The 21,085-nt window shown below is 44.8% G+C and overlaps 1 protein-coding gene across 2 annotated transcripts in view; it reads left to right on the top strand.

The window, feature by feature from the left end:
* Positions 1-638: 638 nt before the first annotated feature.
* cdc14ab (cell division cycle 14Ab) overlaps positions 639-21,085 on the top strand; it is a 231,351-nt gene continuing 210,904 nt past the window's right edge. For both annotated transcript variants that reach the window (XM_070887250.1, XM_070887251.1), the window contains exons 1-4: positions 639-773; positions 943-1,033; positions 1,369-1,444; positions 13,210-13,302. In XM_070887250.1, the coding sequence (XP_070743351.1) occupies positions 728-773; positions 943-1,033; positions 1,369-1,444; positions 13,210-13,302 (306 nt within the window). In that variant the 5' untranslated portion in view covers positions 639-727. The remainder of the gene's footprint in view (positions 774-942; positions 1,034-1,368; positions 1,445-13,209; positions 13,303-21,085) is intronic.

Genomic DNA, 21,085 nt, shown 5'->3' with positions numbered 1-21,085 from the left:
TGCTCTAGTCTACTCTTGTAATTATCCCAATAATTTAATTCGGCTAGCTAAAGATCTTTTGAAATTCTTGCTGACTTTATTATTGACTCCGTCTCTCGATGTTTAGCAAAGATGTTCTGGCTCAGCAACTAGTCCTGGGCTGCTGCCCCACGTTTAGGGGCTGACTAAGTTATTACTGGTTTGGGAGCTGGTTCTGGGCTGGTGCCTGAATCTGAGGCGATCCAGTTTCTGACCCAACAGGGTTCGTCCTGGGTCAGTGCCCCGATGCAGTGGTGAACCAGCCTGGCATGAACCAGCCTGGCATGACCCCGCCCTTTTTAAAAAAAGTTTTCCGATCCGGTGATTGGCTGAGCGATTGTCATAGTAACGCTAGGACAGCTGACATGTGACTTGCTGTTGACTTGTGTTGTGCGGAGTGGCCTGAGCTGCCGTCTGAGGGAAAGGAGTCGCGGAGGGAGGGGTGGTGAAGGGCGAGGTGCCAGGGACAGGCCACTGGACAGCGCACGGGGACTACTTTTTAGTTTGGAAGAAGTCGCGGGGCCGGAGCGCCGCTGGCTGGGACTGCGGTTCCTGTTTTCGGGAAGGTTTGAAATTCGAACCGACAGGGGCGCGCGCCGCTGCTCTACCTCATCCCAACCCCCAAGGGCGCGCGCCTCGTTTACTTCCCACCGCCCCCCCTCCGGTGCACGCGCACCGCCTCTGCCCCCTTCCCCCCGCGCCCTTTAAAATGGCCGAGGAGCAGGAGCTGATCAGCGCGTCTGAGTTTATCAAAGGTGAGTGTTGAGCCGTGGGCTCGGCTGGGTGTCCGTGCCGACCCACTGGCGTTGGCAGCGCTTGGGCTCGGTGGAAATGGGGGACCGGATGTGCGCTGCTGCTGAGGAGCCTGGTTTAATCTTTTCCTTTTTTTTCTCTCACTCTCTAATTTATTTTTTTTGAATTTAGAACGTTTGTATTTCGCAACTCTGAGAAATAAGCCGAAAAGTACCGTCAATACCCATTACTTCTGCACTGACGAGGAGCTCGTCTACGAAAAGTAAGTTCTGGTAATAATGACGGGAGTTCAAAAAAAGTTTCTGCGAGGAGGTTGTGAAGGTGCACAACATAGGACAGCAGGCTTGTTAATGGGCTTCTCGGGACTCAACTGAATCAGGAACGGCAGCAGCACAGCTTAGTGTATTATTTTTATCCTGAGATATGTTGTCTTTGATTATCCAAGAATGATTGTGTGTATTTATTTATACCGGCCGGAGTATTGTGGCAAACGACAGGCTTCTCTAATTGAAATACTACATTTGACGAGAAACAATATTGAATCGTTTTTTCTTCTCGACTCCTGCTCATATCGGAGAATTAATTGCCTATCTTCAGTTTCTATGCAGATTTCGGACCACTCAACTTAGCCCAACTGTATCGATATTGCTGCAAACTTAACAAGAAATTAAAAGTGAGTACAATGGAAAATCAATTTTATTGTATGTAATTAAAGTGGAATCTGTTTAATATTTACACCTGTGATCAAGGTATGGGAAAACTGGTGTGAATCCATAATGTTGCAAGTATTCCAATAATGTCTTAATGTTGTCATAGTGCTGTATTTATAGACAACCTTCAACAAATTACATCCTGGCAAGTAAACTAACATTTTTCTAACATTGCTCAATTTAAAAGAAACTTCTGAGTGGACAGAAAGTAAAATAATTTGGGTTGTAGGAATGGTTAAAGAGATAAGTGTTGTTGAAGGTAGGAAACGATGGTGAATCAGTGATTTTTGGGAAAGAATTCTGAAGGAGAGGGGCATAATAATTGAAAGATCAGGTTCTGTAACCTACAGGGCTACAGACTTAGTACTAGAAGGTGGGGTTAGGCTAGCTAGCTCTTTTTTTCAGCGGACACGATGGGCCAAATGGCCATCTCCTGTGTCTTAATTTTTTATGATTTCTATTGTGGCGATTGAGTATTTTCTGCAGTTGGAGGAATGATGGTTGTGACTGGGATGTATGGCCAAAGAATAGTATTCAAATAGGATGGGCCAAGATGATTTGAAGATGAGTATATTTCAGTCATCTGACTAGGTGATTGTGGGGGTGGATGGGTGCAGAAGGAGTGTAAGTAAGGGATTGGTGGTTAGCTGAGGTAGGGTGACAGTGGTGGGAAAGGTAATGGAGAGGTTGAAAACATAGAAAATAGGTGCAGGAGTAGGCCATTCGGCCCTTCGAGCCTGCACCACCATTCAATATGATCATGGCTGAAGATGAGAAGGGACAGTTCATGTGGCTAGCAGTCTAGAGGAGTGGGTGCTGGTGAATTAATATTGGGACTTCAGTCAGATTTTGGATATTCCTTGTCCTTTCAGCCAATCAGATCTCTGGACCAAATCATTATCAATTTTGGCTCAGTAACCACATTGACTGAATAAATTGTAACATTTTCTGTCATCCAGCTGATCTGGTTTGTCAGTCACCCATCCTATATAACAATAAATAATTAATAAAAGTGTAATCACATTCTGTCCATCCCATAACAGCCCATTTCTCTTGATGCCCCTGTCAAAGACTCTGCTATTATGCCTCAAGTTCTGCTTACTGAAGACTACCTTTGCTAGACTTTTTTTTTCATTCAGCCCCAAACATTACTGGACTCCATACTGATGAAGGATATTGCTAAGCGTTGTAGTGACTTTCAGAGAATTGCAATGTATGCCATTGAAATAAGTGTTAATGAGACTGTATAATTAACATTGAGACTGAAGTGGCAGTAGATGACTGTATTTACAACCTTCAGTATTGGCTAACTTCGAAAGGCCCAAGGAAAAAAATAAGCACATTTATTGCATAAGGAAAGTAACTTGCCAAATTCAGACCCATATATCAGAATTCTGTTGTAGCCAAAAAGGAAAATACAGCAAAGTGATGATCATCTAAATGTTCATTTGTAAATGTGATTCAAAGTATGCTGAATATTTAGTAGGCAATGGAGAAAGTTGTTTGAGCTATAGAGAGATACAGACACAGTGGAAGACAAAAATCAGAAAAACAAGCTAGCAGAGAAGATAGTAGCAGGAAGCGAGAAAATTTGGGGAACAAAAATCCTTGAGCAATGCCCAGGAAATAAAATTAATGACTAGTATGTGCTGAAAGCGAGCCACTTTGTCTGCTTGTATCTTTACAAATTCTGTCTGTTGAATGAATACCAGTGTTCTCCTGTCACTGACCCAGATCTGAATGTCTCTGATTTACTGTTAATGTAATTATCTGGGACATCCATTGACCTCAAGCAATGTCTTCTTTAATCATTTACAGTTAAGAGCTGTGTTTATATAAAAAAATTCTATTGTTTTTTAAATTGATTTTGTGGCAACAAAAAAGTGGCAGTTCTGTGTAATGGCATAAATAAATGTTCAGTGACTCACTGAGAGCAGAGGAGGTATGAAAGAATGATGTGTGCATTGTTCAAATATACTGCCTATATTTATACAGTTTGGTTTTATGTTTCAGATTTTTTTTCTAGAATACATTATCTTGGTTTGTCATGATAAAGTTTGGCAGAGTGCCTGATGTGATATTAAAATGGCAAGACAATTGTTGACCGGACAGGATTACAGAAAGTTCTTGCCTGGTTAAAAGGATCAGCATTAGTCTTGTGTGATTCAAATAATACTCTGAGTTTGGATTGCCTTTCTGTGTGCGTACTATTTTAGGCAGAATACTTCATGCCATGTACTTCTGGGGCAAAGAGCAAAAGCATACTTGGCATCAACATTTTAATTTGCTGTAGCAACATTCTGAATCATTTATTTAAAAAAAAATCAAAGATGAGTTACGACAATGTAAAAGAATGTTCTTGCTTTGCTATTTGTGAAGGCTTACAAATGTGTTTGTACTGCAGTTAATGTTTGATTGGTGAGATGAAAAGTATTTTTGTCATCTTTTAAAAGTAATAAATGAGTTCATAACTCTGGTACAAAAGCGAAAGTGTAATCTTTTGTGGGGGAAGTGGGTTGTGCTTATGTTGACTTTGTTTAGATGAAAGTTTCTATGGTGATGCATCTGTAGTGGGATTCTGTTGATCCTGTTTTGGTCAATATGCCAAACTTTCCAAAAAGAACCAGCTTAAACAAAACTGGTAATATTACTGTTTTTGCATAACATAGGACAGGTGAATTACATAAACAGAAGTGCTGGAAATACTTGGGTCAGGCAGCATCTGTGGAGAGAGAAACCGATTTAACGTTTCAGGTTGATGACCTTTTGTCAGAACTGGAAAAAGTTAGAGATGTAACAGATTTTAAGCATGTGCAGGGGAGAGGGGAGGCACGAACAAAAGGGAAGGTCTGTGATAGGATGGAAAGCGTAAGAGATTAAAAGGAGATGATAATTGGATAAGTAAAGAAACAAGAGATGGGAATGGCAGAATCATCAACAGCTGCCATGTGGGGGGAAAAAATAAGGGCAGAGGTTTTGGTGTGAAATTGTTGCACTCAATGTGCGTCCAGAAGGCTGTAAATTGCCTAATCAAAAAATGAGTTACTGTTCTTCGAGCTTGCATTGAGCTTCTTTGGAACAGTGCAAGGGGCTAGAACAGAGGTCGGAGTGGAGAATTAAAGTGACAGGCAACCAGAAGCTCGAGGTTCCGCAAAGCGGTCACCCAATCTGCATTTGGCCTCCCCAATGTAGAGGAGACTGTATAAAGAGCTGCGGAAACAGGTGCAACGTCAAGACTCCGTGACGATTGGTGGCAGAGTTGTCTGGAATCTGGACCCAATGACCCTGTCGGCCTCGTCCTGCTCGCCTTACCTCGGGGCAGGGCTAGCCCAACCACCACCTCAGCAGGGCCGGCCCTCCTGCCCAATGACGACCTCCTCCTCGGTGGAAATGGCACCCCCCCCCCCCCCCCCCGGCTCAGGTGTTTCCGGATTCGTGACGTCTGAAAGCAAATCGAAAGCCCGGAATCCAGAACGGCCTTGGTCCCGAGGGTTCCGAATTTTAGGCTCCGCACCTGTACAGGTATACTAAATTGCAAGAAGTACAAGTAAATCGCTGCTTCACCTGGAAGGAGTGTTTAGGACCTTGGACAAAGGGAAGGGAGGAGGTAAAGGGGCATGTGTTGTATCTCCTGCGCTTGTACGGGAAGGTGCTAGGGGAAGGTGTGTTAGGGGTGAGGAGTCGCGGAAGGGAGTGGTCATTTCGGAATCCTCCAAGCGAATGGGATAGGAAGATTTTTTTTTTGTGGTTGGATCATGCTGGAGGTGGCGGAAATGAAGGCGGGTGCTTCGATGAATGTGGAGGCTGATTGGGTGAAAGGCGAGGACAAGGGGAACTCTCATGGTTCTGGGAGGGTGAGAACAGAAATGCGGGAAATGGAATGAACACAGTAGAGGGGAATTCTCAGTTGAGGAAAAAGGAAGACCTATCGAAAGCACTACTATAGAAGGTGGCATCGTCCGAGCAGATACGACAGACAAAGAAACTGGGCAAATGGAATAGAGTCCTTGCAGGAAGCAGAGTGGGAGGAAATGTAGTCCAGGTAGCTGTGGGAGTCAGTGGGCTTATAGTGAATGTTTGTCGATAGCCTATCCCCAGAAATAAAGACAGAGAAGTCGAGGAAGGGAAGAGTTGGAGATGCTCAATGTGAAGGTGAGGGAAGGGTGGAATTTGGAAGCAAAGTGAATGAAATTTTCTAGTTCTGGGCGAGAGCAGTAAATAGCACCGATACAGTCAATTACATAGGTGGTCCCAGAAGACAGCAAACATGCTGGCCAAACAATTGCCTCCCCGGGTCCGTATGGCGTGTGTACGGACCGGGAAGGCGTCACAAAAGCCGATTTTCAGCGCAAAATGCGCATGCATTTTTTTTTGCCGATTTTTCACTCCGCCGTAGGCCGGCGATGTGGAATGGGCTATCTGATTTTCCAGCGATGTCACGTTTGCCCATCGAACGAGGAAGTCAAAAGCTTCCCTAGCAATGGGCTTCTGGGTATGTATGGGAGGTCAAGGGTGGGGTCAGGGGTCATCCATACATGCCGTCTGAGGAAAAGAATGTTTGACGATCAGTCCCTCAAAACTGTCACCAAGCTCATGGTCTACAAGGCCGTAGTAATACCCTCCTGTATGGCTGTGAGACGTGGACATGCACAGTAGACACCTCACATTGCTGGAGAAATACCACCAACGATGTCACCGCAAGATTCTGCAAATCCCCTGGGAGGACAGACTCACCAACATTAGCGTCCTCGTCCAGGCCAACAATCCCCAGCATTGAAGCACTGACCACACTTGATCAGCTTTGCTGGGCAGGCCACATCGTCCACATGCCAGACACGAGATTCCCAAAGCAAGCGCTCTACTTGGAACTCGTCCACGGCAAACGAGCCAAAAGCGGGCAGAGGAAACATTACAAGGACACCCTCAAAGCCTCCCTGATAAAGTGCAACATCCCCAGACACCTGGGAGTCCTTGGCCATCGACCGCCCTAAGTGGAAGAAGTGCATTCGGGAGGGCACTGAACTCCTCGAGTATCGTCGTCGAGAGCATACAGAAATCAAATGCAGGCAGTGGAAGGAGCATGCAGCAAACCGGGCTCCTTGCCCATCCTTTCCCTCAATGACTGTCTGTCCGACCTATGACAGAGATTGTGGTTCTCGTATTTGACTGTACAGCCACCTAAGAACTCTTGCTAAGAGTGGAAGCAAGTCTTCCTCTATTCCGAGGGACTGCCTATGATGAGAAGGCCGAGAGACCGGCACAGAGACAGGCACACAGAGAAATTTTATTAATGATTTTAACAATTGTTGTGCATAAGGTTAGTTAACTTAGGCATTTTGAATAATTTAACATCTTTATTCTCTTGTAATAACATTACTTAAGTTTAAGCATTAATGCAAATGCTGCACTACAAAGGCAAGGCTAAAACGTAACTCGACGCAAATGCAACTTTAAATAAACTTAATTGTTAATCTAAATGTAAATGTGACGATCCCCAATGTAAGTTCATGCAAAGCATTCCTTTATCAGCTGCTGACTCAACAGCTTTGCGGCCGCGGGGTACTGTTCTTCTGAGGGGGGTGGCGGGGGGCGGGTGGTAGGACCATGGCTACATCGCCAGGCTGGTCCTTCCCGAGGTCCTCCTCTTCCTCCTTGTTCCTCGCCGGCTGGCTCTTCCGCCTCCCCTCCTTCTAGAGGTGGACCTGCAGCCCCATCTGGCATTAGTTGTCCTCTCCTTTTATAGCCAGGTTATGCAGCATGGAACACACCACAATGAACTCAGCGACCTGGTCAGGGTGGTACTGTAGGCTGCCACCAGAATGGTCCAGGCATCGGAAGCGCTGCTTTAGGACTCCAATTGTCTTTTCGACGATGTTGCGTGTCGCTATGTGGCTTTCATTGTAACATTTCTCTGCTTCAGTGATGGGATTATGCAGTGCGGTCATCAGCCAACTGGCAAGGCCATATCCCTTTTAAACCCCCCCCCCAGCATCCAACCGTGACCTTCTGGCTGATTGACAAACAGGTCAGGGATAGCACTCTCTCATAGGATGTGCGCATCATGGATGCTGCCAGGAAATGTAGCATTTACTGTCATGATTATTTGCTTGTGGTCGACAACAAACTGCACATTCAGGGAGTGGAATCCCTTTCTGTTATGAAACCTCTGTGTTCTTTCTGGGCTTTCAGGGCAATGTGCATGCAGTCTAGTGCTCCCTGCACCTTGGGGAAGTCTGCTATTCTTGAGAAACCCAAAGCCCTCCTGGTCTGTGCCTCCCTGGTCATAGGGAAGCTTATGAAGTCCATCCTGTGAGGGTAAAGGGCTTCAGTCACCTGTCAAATGTAGCAGTGTGTGGCGTGCTGAGATATGACCGATGTCGCCAGCTGAAGCCTGAAAAGATCCCAATGCATAGAAGGCTAGAGCTGTCGTAACCTTTGCCTCAACGGACAGTGCGGGTCTGATGGTGCTTGATGAGCTGGCAAATCTCATCGATGACCTCTCTTCCGGAAGTGCAGCCTCCTAAGACACGCGTTTTCCGACAAGTTGAGGTAAGATTACTTTTCCAAGTACATTCGTTGGCTGTACGCTCGCCTCCTCTGTCTCTGTCTACGCATTACTCTGCCACCTCTTCGATTGATCCTTTCAGAAACCAGCTTGTGAGCAGTTACGAGTAATGGCGCAGAAAGCATAGCCCCGTCACTATCAATTATTTTCAATTGCTATGAATGCACTTTTCACTAAAGAATGGCAATCTATTAAACGACTCTCTATACAAGCCCCAGTCTAACACTGTATACTAATCTCAGTCTAATACACTCTCTCTTCCAGCCCCAGTCTAACACTAGCCCCCATTATTTGCTTGTGGTCGACAACAAGCCCTCCTTGTGGTCGACAACATTCAGGGAGTGAAATCCCTTTTCTGTTACAGAACGCCTCCACGTTCTCCAGGTTCATTGCTATCAATAAGAAAAAAAACCCTAAATCACGTTAAACACAACATTTAAAAAAAAACACCTCATAATTGAAATTAAAGCTAATTGTTTTCGAAAAAAAATATTTTGGAATTTGGGGAAAAAAGTGTGTTTTAATAGGATTTAAAATCATCATCATAGGCAGTCCCTCGGAATCGAGGAGGACTTGCTTCCACTCCCAAAGTGAGTTCTTTGATGGCTGAACAGTCCAATACGAGAGCCACAGACCATGTTACAGGTGGGACAGACATTCATCGAGGGGAGGGGTCGGTGGGGTTGGTTTGCCGCGCGGTCCTTCTGTCTGCGCTTGGCCTCTTGCTCTTTGCATTGAGACTCCAAGAGCTCAACGCTCTCCCGGATGTACTTTCTCCACCTCGGGTGGTCTTCGGCCAGGGTCTCCCAGGTGTCTGTGGTGATGTCGCACTCTACCAGGGAGGCTTTGAGGGTGTCCTTGTAACGTTTCCGCTATACTCCTTTGGCTCGTTTACCATGAAGGAGCGCCGCATAAAGCATTTGCTTAGGGAGTCTCAGTTCGCATGCCAGATATATGTGGCCTGCCCAGCGAAGCTGCTCGAGTGTGGCCAGTGCTTCAATACTGGGGATGTTAGCCTGGTCGAGGACGCTGACGTTGGTGCGCCTGTCCTCCCAAGGGATTTGCAGGATTTTGCGGAGACATCGTTGGTGATGTCTTCAGCGACTTGAGGTGCCTTCTATATATCGTCCATGCCTCAGATCCATACAGGAGGGTGGGTATTACTACAGCCCTGTAGATCATGAGCTTGGTGGTAGATTTGAGGGCCTGGTCTTCAAACACACTTTTCCTCAGACGGCTGGAGGCAATGTTGAATCTCCGCATCAGTGTCTGCCTTTGTTGATGAGGCTCCCGAGATATGGGAAATGGTCTACGTTGTCCAACATTAAAATAAACTTACCTTAGTGGACAGGGTTTTTAACAAAAATGTGTTTATAAAAATAAAATTTAAATGTTGTTTTAAAAGTCTTACACTGGTTAAAATTAGGCGCTGCGCCTGCTTTTATCACGTGCAAGAGTTTTAAGGACATTCATTGGGTAAATAGCTCAATCTCTGCCGCGGTGGAGAATCCGTCAAGCCAAAACTTGACATATCGGAAAACCGGCTTTTGCGAGGTGTCTCTCCATTCGTACGTATTCTGTACTGGCCCGGCAAGCCTGGAATTTGCGGCTAACATTCCAGCCAAATGTGTACTGAGGCAGAAGTGAAGACTGGAGTTGATGTAATGTGTGTGGATAAGAGAAGAAAGAGAAATTTCTTGTATTTATATAGCGCCTTTTACAACCTCCGACTGTCCCAAAATGTTTTACAGCTAATGAAGCACTTTTGAAGTATAGTCACTGTTGTAGTGTCGGAAACACGATCGCCAGTTTGCACACAAGGTATCACAAACCTTGAGCGTACGCAACAACCTTGATTTTTTTTTTAGATTGGCATGTTTTAGTGGTATTTTTAACACAGTAATTGTTTAACAGTGTAAATTGTTTAGCTGGCCCCATGCTAGCTGACATTGTAAATAGTCCCCTCTCTAAGAACTGTGCTGCCCCCCCCCCCCCCCATTTTAAAACTGCTCTCATCACCACCTCAAAAACCCCACCCATATCCCTTTCTCCTTGCACCCCATCTCCAATCTTCATTTCCTCAAGTCCTTTAATGTGTTGACTCGCCTTTCACATTCCAGCAACTCCATGTTTGAGACTTTCCAATCTGGTTTCTGGCCCTGCCACAACATTGAAACAGCCCTAATCAATAATAAAAATAACCAACTCCGTGACTGGTGAATTTTTCCCTCCTCTACTCCTCTGCAGTGTTTGACATGGTTGACCCCACCAACCTCCAATATGTCGCCTTTGTTGTCTGGCTTAGTGGGGCTGTCCTCGCTTGGTTGCACTCTTGGCTATTGGCTCATAACCAAAGCATTTCTACCAATGGCTCTTCCTGCCCATGGACCATTACCTCTGAAATCCCTCCAGGATCTTTCCTTAGCCTCCTCATCTACAGGCTGCCCATTGGTGACATCATTTGTAGACAAGTGATCAGCTTCCAAGTGTATGCTAATGACCCTTTTCGCCACCTCTCTCGACCCTTACACTGTACGTGTCAGACTGCTTGTCTAATAACCAGTTGTGGATGAACAGCAATTTCCTCCAGTTGAGTTCCTACCACAAACTACTTTTGCCACTTATTTCAACCCCTTCCCTATTTTCCTAGTTTGACTTGGACTGTTCACAACCCTGGCGCCCTATTCAAATCTGAACTGAGTTTCAAACCCCACATCTTCCCATCACAAAGACTGTCTACTTCAAATCCCAATGCTCTCTCCTGGCTGACTTCACATCTGCCATATGCCATTCATTTCAGCTCATGCAAAATTCTGCTGTCTGTATTCTATCCCACACCACGTCCTGATCACCCATCGCCCCTGTCCATGCTGACCTACATTGATTCCTGATCCTCTAATTTAAAATTGTCATTCTCTTCCTGGCCTTGCCTCTTGTTTCTCTAATCTCCACCAATTCTATAACCCCCAACCCCTGTTCCTTTTGGCTCTGACATCTTGTACATCCTTTGTCTCACCATTGGTATCTAGGCCATACACGCTGGAATTCTCTCGCTAAACTGCTGCGAGACTCCTCCTCTGCTCTGCTTTTTAAGACCCTATATAAAACCTACCTCTTTGACCTAGCTTTTTGGTCACCTTTTAATATATCATCCTTTGGCTCATCATCCAATTTTGTTTGATATCTCTAAATCACCGTAGACTTTTTGTTGCATTAAAGATACTATATAAATGCGAGTTGGTGTCGGTTGCTTGTATTACAGGCAATGCTGGAAAGCATAGGCCACCCCTCGGTAGAAAACATCATAGACTCGCAAGATCAACTGCATCCAAAAGGCTACACTTGTGACATTTCCTGTTTTTAAAAGGGACTTGTGCCACTTTTTTGCAGATCTCTCGCTGTGCTGCAGCTATTTAATGCATTTAATGTAGTCATTGAGGTGAGATGAAACTTAGTCATTTGTGTTACTTCACCAACTATGGTGGGTAGGTCAACAATTGTGCGTCAAAGAAAAATCTCTCAAAACTAATTATTCACCGATTAATTTTGGTCTTAGTTTTCATAAAACTATGTTTATAATATGGAGCAGCTTCAGCAGGAAGTACAAAGTAGTGTCCAAAGCAGTTAGACCATCATAATGTGGTGGGCGGCGGCATCATCATCATAGGCAGTCCCTTGATCGAGGAAGATTTGCTTCCACTCTAAAAGTGAGTTCTCAGGAGGCTGTACAGTCCAATGCAGAAATTAGTCTCTGTCACAGCGGTTGAAGGAAAGGGTGGGTAGGGAGCCTGGTTTGCCGCACGCTCCTTCTGTTTACACTTGATTTCTGCATGCCCTCGGCGACGAGACTTGAGGTGCTCAGCACCCTCCTGGATGCTCTTCCTCCACTTTGGGCGGTCTTGGGCCAGGGATTCCCAGGTGCCGATGGGGATGTTGCACTTTATCAAGGAGGCTTTGAGGGTGTTCTTGAAACATTTTTTTTCTGCCCACCTGGGGCTCGCCTGCCATGTAGGAGTCTCACCGGCACCAGAGGGTGTTTGAGGGAGAATTAAGTGGATTTCACTTTTGGAATAGCTTAGAGATTGCCCATTATACTATATCGCACATCATAAGAGATAAAGAAACCAGTGTTGTCTGACTGTTTATGAGGTCATGTGCGTAAAATCCAGAATGAGGAAATAAATAGTTATGAGCACAGATTTTAGTGGTGCATGCATCTACATCTTGGGGTCCCTTGAACGGTGCAAAAGAAAGAAAACCTTTGCAGCATTAATTATGCCACTCCCTATTTACCTGGGACATTTTCATCGTTTTGCTCTTCCCCCATGCCAAAAATAGTTGGAAGGTAATTGTAGCTCTGTGTTCCCCCCCCACCCCCCCATTAAAATTAATGGCGATCACGATTTTTCCTGTATATAACCCAGTTTTTACGTTGCTGCTGCTTGTACTTATAAAGAAGGCCACGGGTAACCTGCCAGCGGTGTGATTTATGCGTGCAAGTCTTCAATTGTGACTGTGCAAACACGAGTATTGTTTATTTGCATTTTATAATGTAATAATACAGGTGCCGCTTCGAAAATCCAGAGTTCTGGAATGTTCCGGAATCTGGACTCCAGACCGATCGGTAGCAGGGTCATCCGGAATCTGTAAAATGTTCCGCAATCCGGACCTGCCTCTTCGGGGTCCTGCCGCTGCCTGACCTCAAGCCTCCTAGCTGCCGTTCGCCTTGCCGGCCCGCTGGAAAGACTAAGATAGTGAAGCAAACACATATTTTAACTGTTGTATCTTATGCTGGACAACTGCAAAAATCAGAGCTCGTTCTAATAATCATGGAGCAATGTGTCTGTGATTTTAAAATGACAGTGATTCCATCAGTTAACAGTTGCAGATTCTCTCTGGGAAGGTTAATTTGATCCTGCAGCAGACAAAGATACCTTTCCATGCCTAAACTCAAAAGAGGCCTCTACTGTATTAAGATATGCTATGGGGAATCTTCAAAAGGTAATTTTTTAATGCCGAATAATCCGTTCAACCCCACTGTAGAGTATGTATCGGGAATTGTCTCTGGAAGTTCAAGATTTTGTAGTAATTTAATGTAACATTGCGTTTTAGATGTTTTTATAATACTATCTGGATTTTTAACGTGAACATTCTTCTCCTTAGTCGTTTACATTGTCAAGAAAGAAGATCGTCCACTATACCAGCTTTGATCAACGAAAACGAGCTAATGCAGCATTCCTAATTGGTGCTTATTCCGTAAGTGTTTTATTCTTACTTGCACTTTTAGTATCTCTGCTTTGAAGGAGTGACTGATTCATTTATGAAAGTCATGTCCGTGGAAAGTACTGTGCAAAGTGGGGTTTTCAACGCAAAACCAGTACCCAGCCTCAAAAGACTTAACAAATATTGAAAAAGTTCCAGTGCACCTTTTTTCCCATAGTTTTTCATGTTCTCTTTTGACTTTTCATCCATTGCTTCAGTCGACCTCTAATTTTCTTTAGCTCCAGCTTTGTTTTTCCAACTTTGGTCTATTGTACATTTTTCACCCAACCCAATCCACTATTATTGGGCTCAATTTTCCCCAGTATTTGCTCTTTTTTTTTGAAGTAAGCTGCTTTTTCTGGCCTAACTTAAAAATCCCCAGTTTCCCCAATCAATTTGCACCAGTGTAACTGACTTAGTTACGTTTTCTTTTAGATAAGGTGTTTTTTTTTTTCTCAAAAGGGGGAGTTACCAACCACCTACGCCAGTTCTGGCCATTTAGGCAACTTTGACCAGCTAATAGTTACTCCATTTCTACTTAGGCCAGCGTATGTGGCCACTTGAGAAATCCCTTGCGGACAGTTAAAGAAATCTGCGCAGGTAAATACATCGGAGGCCATTCGGCCTGGGATGAGGGTGGGAAGCGGAGAGGACCTGGACCTGAACCAACCAAGCCTTATCAATGTTAAATAAATCAATGCGGAGTGCATTTGCAAACAAAAACTACTAACGAGACATTGAAAAATAAAATCCATTCAATAGAAACACCGCTTCTCAGAGGGAACAGACTTGCAAAACCATCCTTTGCACAATTTAAAATAATCATTACCGCAATTCTATAAGAAATGTAAAAAAATTAAAGTCGTACCTTCAGCATCAAACTCCAATTCACCTTTCTGCACTCGGCCCAGCAAAGCAGCGGGCCGGTGCGGGAGGCCACTCGGCCTGGACTAGGGGCGGGAGAATGTACGGTGTGGGAGGCCAGCGGGAGCAAACTGGCCGGCATCGAGGGCCACAGAGTTGGGAGGGGTGGCAGGCAGCGGACCAGGGAGGCACCTCACTCGGGGACTGGAGAGGGTCGCAGAGGATCTGAAGGCTTGGTGCCTGAGAAGGGGGGAGGGAGAGAGAGAGAGAGAGATCACAAGACATCGGAGGGGGAGGGATAGAGGGGTCTGTTCCGTAATGTGGTAACGGAACATGATTCAGTTTTAATGTAAAATATATTTTATTCAAAAGTTTACAATGTACTTAACTTAATAAAATTATTCTTGTATCAAACTTTACTCTTAAGATCACTTTTAAAAACGTGTAAATTTATCTAACTTACAAGAAACTTCTAATTTGAGAACAGTTACATCATCAACAACCACAGCAGTAGCAAAGAAAGGCTGCACCCATCTCTCAACCCCTTAGTCTAATACTGCTGGCTGTGCTTGGTCTTGGATACCACTCTGCCTGCAGGCGGTGGCGCAATGATTTTGGGGTTGGCACTGGTACCAAGCTTATTCCTTTTAACAGCCCGAGTAGTGAGCACCTCTTGATGGTGGGGGGGTGTCGGCGTCGGGCAGCAAGTTGGAGGGCCTGGCTTGGGGCTCTTCACAGGCTGGTGTGGCGATTGCAGTGGGAGTGGCAGTTGATTCTGTCAATGGGCGTGGGGTCTGGGCGTGTTTCCTTATTGCAGCAGCTAGCATACATGCCGTCCCTCATGCACCCTGACAGTGTCTCAGCGGACTGAAACATTCCCTCCCTGATGGCCTATACTACCCCTGATATTCCCTCACTCATTGCCAGTGTCGTGCTTTGACATTCCTGTGACATTCCTCATGGCCTTTGACGTGATTTGCACTACCTCTGACATTCCCTCCCTCATTGACACTATTCCCTCACTGATGGTCCAGGAGAGTGGTGTTAATTCTCACGACAGTCTTGCTACCTCATCACTCACCCCACTGATGGTGTCCAGGAGTGATTGGGTCAGGTCAATGCTCTCTGCACTCAATGACATGATCTGAAGCACAGTTGTTGCATCCTGCATTTCAGGAGAGTGTGGTCGATTTCTCCTTCCCCTCCCCCCGGGCCTGCCTCACTCTATCCCATTGGGACCCGCAGCCTGGGACAATGGAGCCCTGGATGTGCCTTGCTGCATCCCACTGGGACCCACAGCCTGGGACGATGGGGCCTTGGGTGTGACTCGCTGCACCCCACTACTGGGACCCGCAACCTCGGAAGGTGGGAAACCATTGAATGTCCCACCAGCACTCAAACCACTAGTCACTGAAGAGGCTGCCACCTCTATCAGCTGCACTTCCTCCATATTCAGTACAAAAGTGGCAGCTTCATCCAGCTCGGGCCACTCTTTTTCTCCCCCCCCCCCCCCCCCCCACCCAATGTTCTTGGTCTGGAGGGTTGGATTGTAAGATGTTCTCTTTTGGCTCGTCTGCGTCTGAATCTTCTGCATCTTCAGGATTGGTCTTCGGTACTGCAAAATACAACAGAGCAGTCAAATGGTTAGCAGCAGAGGAGGGGGGCAGGATGGGTGGTATGAGTAGGCTCACAGATGCCAGGCACCAGGTTGATTTGAAGGGCCACGATGAATTTTCAGGACTTGCCCTCTCCCTTGAGTGTGGGCCCAGCTTGTCCAGTACTGATCTTTTTCTCCAAGCAGGACCCATTAAAGCAGCGACCCTCTCTTCCAAGGGTGTCGGTGCGTGCAGATTTGCCGGGCCTTCTCCTGTTCGAGTTCTTTCCCTTTTTGTTGTGGGCCAATTTCTTCTGCAAAGATGAAAAAGCAACTTTTTAAGAGAGGGTGTCTTTCTGCTGGGTGGGACATATATATATACAGCTGGTCACATTTACAATTGCAATTGCATTGAATAAATGAAAATATTACTTACACTAACTACTTGACCAAGGTCCTGCCATTTCTTTTTACACTGGCTTACAAATCTCTTGGTGTTCACCACTGCGCAGAAATCTTCTGCAACTTGGTTCCAGCGTCGTTTCGTTTCTTTTTGGTGGCACTTTTATGTGACCTCTGCTGGTATCCAGCTCCCGCCATATGTTCTTTATCACAGTAACTACTGTTTCCACTTCCAGCAAGAAATTCTTTGTCCTTGGTCCACGTTGCTGTATCGCTGCAGCTGCTCTGAGACACTCTCAGCACTTTTCAATGCTCTTAAACACACAGTACTGATTTTGCATGCAGCAGTGATTTTTCCAAACACAGTACTGATTTTGCATGCAGACACATGTAGCTCTTTAAAAATGGCCGATTGCCAACTCTGAGCGCTACTGCGCATGCGCGGCTGTTTCACAGACGTCAGAAAACTTTTTTTTCCATCGCACATGCGCAGACGTCCCAGCACATTTTTCCAGCGCAGAACACAGGCTCCACCTCCCAAGGCGACTGACCACGCTGCGTGGCTGCAGAGAAGAGGCCAAACAGCGGCGAAAGTAGGAAGATTTTTTTTTTCTGGAGCATCTCCTGACTTAATGAAGCAATGCAACTTAATGAAGTACGCTAGAAAACGGGCTCGGGGAAAATTGAGCCCAATGACACTCTTCAGTCACTACGCTCAAAATTCTGTGACTAAACCTCCTTGCCTTTCTACCTCAGTCTTCTACTTCAAAGGCATCCTCAATTTATTTGTGGCTTTATTCACCTTCCCTAACTTCTCCAGTTACAGCTCGGTATCCAGTTCTACCCCTGTAATATGCTTTGGGATCTTTTAATATGTGAAAAACGCTAAAATTTATTACTTTTGAAGGTGGTGACTCTTATTAAAGTACAGTTCCATGAGCAGCACTACAATAACAACTTGCCTTTTTTATATAGTATCTCTTTAACGTTGTAAAACCTCCCATGGCGCTTCTCAGGAGTGATCAAACAAAGTTTGACACTGAGCCAAATAAAGATATTGAGTCACCTGACCATAAGCTTGATCAGAGGTAAGTTTTAAGGAGCATCTTAAATTAGGGGATGGGTTTAAGGAGGGAATTCCAGAACTTAGAACACTATGCATTGTCAGTCTCCTCCTGTACCTCATGGCACATGAGTCAACCCATTTCTTTCACTGCTGTGTGTCAGTGTGAGTGTTTTCAGGGCCCTTGTTTTTACCATGCTTGATATTACTGCCTTAGACACAACGTGCTTTCATTGCTCTCCTTCCCTTTCATACAAAAATGCTATTCAGTACTACACAGTGAGGCCATGGGTGTTTTCTGGTATCATTTACAAGCTTGTTAGCAGAGTAATTGAGCATCAATTGGACTTTTTTTCAGAAGCTGTTGCATTGGAGTTTTGTGTTTCACTTTTTGCTGCTATTCAACTTTTTACTTTTAAAATGCCTTTTTTTCAGCTTTCATTTCAAACTTTTTTTTTTGATCGCAATACTTTCTGCAGTTGCAAATTTAACATCAATTACCCATGTAGTTTCACAAATTAGAATCTTGCGCATTTACACAGCAATGAAAGCACCTGAATATTTGCATTGAATAACCCTGTGCATCTCTGCTCTGCTTACCTGGAGTTTTTGTAGGATCTTGCGGCGACATCATTGGTGATATTTCTCCAGTGACTTGGGGTGTTTACTGTACATGGTCCATGTTTCTGAGCCATACAGGAGGGCAGGTATTACTACAGCCCTGTAGACCATGAGCTTGGTGCTAGATTTGAGGGCCTGGTCTTCAAACACTTTTTTTCCCTCCGGTCGCACTGGAGGCGGTGTTGAATCTCCTCATCATTGTCTGCCTTTGTTGATGAGAGGCTCCTGAGGTATGGGAAATGATCCACGTTGTCGAGGGCCGCGCCATGGATCTTGATGACTGGGAGGACAGGCGCACCAACATCAGCGTCCTCGTCCAGGCTAATATCCCCAGCATTGAAGCACTGACCACACTCGATCAGCTCTGCTGGGCAGACCATATAGTTCGCATGCCAGACACGAGACTCCCAAAGCAAATGCTCTATGCGGAGCTCCTTCATGGCAAACGAGCCAAAGGTGGACAGCGGAAACGTTACAAGGACACTGTCAAAGCCACCCTGAAAGTGCGACACCCCCACTGACACCTGGGAGTCCCTGGCCAAAGATTGCCCTAAGTGGAGGAAATGCATCCGGGAGGATGCTAAGCGCATGCAGAAATCAAGCACAGGCAGCGGAAAGAGCGTGCGGCAAGTGTGGTCAGTGCTTCAATGCTGGGGATTTTTGCAGCGCGACAGCTGCAGAAAAAAATACAAGGAACAGCGCCAGCCCTTGTACATGGCCTCCTTCGACCTTACAAAGGCCTTTGATACTGTCAGCCGCGAGGGTCTATGGAGCGTCCCTCCTCTGTTTCGGATGCCCCCAAAAGTCCATCAACATCCTCCGCCTGCTCCATGACGACATGCAGGCCGTGATCTTTACCAACGGATCCATTACAGACCTCTCCATGAGCTTGAAAATTGACTAGAATTAGAAAAGACAACTTCATCCATTGCTCTTTTTGATATTCTCCACTCCTCCTTTCAAGCAACATATTGCCAAAGCTTCATATTACAATCGAATGAGTTTAACAAATCAATATTCAGAGTTGAACTATTTCAGCAAAATTATCCAGTTTTATTAAATACAATTTGTTGTACGCGCTGTTAAGTATCGGCACTTTATCCACGATCAAACAGTGTTCAGGTGCAATGCTGCTTCATAACTTTCCCATTTCCTACCTGCAGATTTGTTTTCCTACCAGACAGGCAGCCAAAGATTATTGAGCCCTACACCACTTTTCAAAAGTCAATTCAGATATATGTAGGACTTCTTTCTCAAGCAGTATGTTCATATGCCTACAAGGGGAGAGGCACAGCTAGGTTTTAGATCCGATAAATGCGTTAAGTGTGGGTGAACACCTTGGGAGTAGTTACCGTAATATGATGAGGTTTAAGATCCAAATAGAAAAGGAAAAATTTAGTACAAATAGGCACCAAACTTGTATGGGGCAGATTTTAGAAGAGGGGTGAGGTAGAAAGATAAATTGACACATAGCTCTATTAATAAATTATATTTTAAAGGAGATTGCAAACTTGCAGAATAAATATAAACCTTTTTTTAAAAAGAGACATCAAGTTTTATGATACTGTGGGTAAGTAGAAGTTTAAAAATAAACTACAGTTGAAGGAAGCATATGGGGCCTATAAGTATGATAAATTAGAGGTGGAGCAGGAAAAAGAACCAGGAGGGAGCATGAGATAATTTCCAAGTTACAAAGCAAGTGATGTATTCTACAATTTGTTTTTAAAGAATTGTTAAATGTGAGATGGGATTCCTGAGAGAAGATGAGCTAGAGGATAAATAGATGTTGGTGGGGATACCTAACAAGTACTTTGCGTAATTCTTTACAAAAGAGAACAACATTGGAGAGCAGATAAATCCTGAATTAAGCAAAAGCAAGATGAGAGATTATATGAAAAGTTAGTTAAGTAAAGGAGCGCAAAGTGCTGGGACATGACTGAATACATCCAAGGATCCTGAGGAAAATGAAGGGCGAGAGATTCTGGAAATCACATTTGAAGCTTCTATTGAGTAGATGTGTGCTGGTGAGTAGTGAATGTAATTCCTCTTTCTTTTTTTAAAAAAAAAAGAAAGACTGGATTAGCTCAGGTAATTACAAGCCAGTTAGTTTAACATCTATGGCAGTGAAAATTTTAGAAATTTAAAGCTGAAATCACTAAATATCTAAATAAAGAATAATTAGAAGCCGACGACATGGAGTTCTGAAAATATAAATCAAACTACCGCCCACTTACCATCCAGAAATGCGAATTTGATCCAAAAAAAATCACTTACTCAAACTAATTTTGAGATTCTCTCCTTGTTTTCTTTTTCCTGCTCAACCACGAAGATCCATTTACTGCCCACACTAAATACTGTCCTGAAAGGTAAGATCTTACCTGATCTTAAGCAGACGGTATAGACGCCATTTTGAAAACTGGAGTATTTGATGAAAGGCTACTGAGAGCTTAACAGTAGGATTTATAGGGAATTGAAAGCACACTTTTTAAAAAAAAACAATTTCAGCCCCGGTCCAAGTAAATCACTCCCCTTGCTGAAATGTCGTACCCCAGTCCAAATGCATCCCTCTCCCAGCCAAAGACTCTCCTTACACCGGCGCAAGTGCATGACCTTCCCCCATCCCATCATAGATGGGGCATTGTGTACAGATTGTTAACCGGTTTATTGGATATGAAGTCAATAGTGACAGTGTCGTGACCTCAGCATTTCATCACTCCAACGTAAGAGCGTGATCCGTCTTCCCTGAGTTCCATCTCTCCCCTCCGATTTCCCCCCAATAATATATATTTTCTTTCTCTCTTCTCTCCTCTTTCCTCTTTCCTCTTTCCTCTTTCTTCTCTCTTCTCTCTTCTCTCTCTTCTCTCCTCTTCTCTCCTCTTCTCTCCTCTTCTCTCTCTTCTCTCTCTTCTCTCCTCCTCTCTCTCCTCCTCTCTCTCCTTCTCTCTCTCCTTCTCTCTCTCCTTCTCTCTCTCCTTCTCTCTCTCCTTCTCTCTCTCCTTCTCTCTCTCCTTCTCTCTCTCCTTCTCTCTCTCCTTCTCTCTCTCCTTCTCTCTCTCCTTCTCTCTCTCCTTCTCTCTCTCCTTCTCTCTCTCCTTCTCTCTCTCCTTCTCTCTCCTTCTCTCTCTCCTTCTCTCTCTCCTCTCTCTCTCTCTTCCTTCTCTCCTCCTTCTCTCTCTCCTTTCTCTTCTCTCTCCTTCTCTCTCTAATAACTATCATCTCGTATTTCCCCCCGA

This window comes from Pristiophorus japonicus, chromosome 8, assembly GCF_044704955.1.
Source record: "Pristiophorus japonicus isolate sPriJap1 chromosome 8, sPriJap1.hap1, whole genome shotgun sequence".
Taxonomy (NCBI): domain Eukaryota; kingdom Metazoa; phylum Chordata; class Chondrichthyes; family Pristiophoridae; genus Pristiophorus; species Pristiophorus japonicus.
The sequence above is the reverse complement of the archived record's forward strand: the minus strand, read 5'-3'. Positions and strand labels throughout refer to the sequence as shown.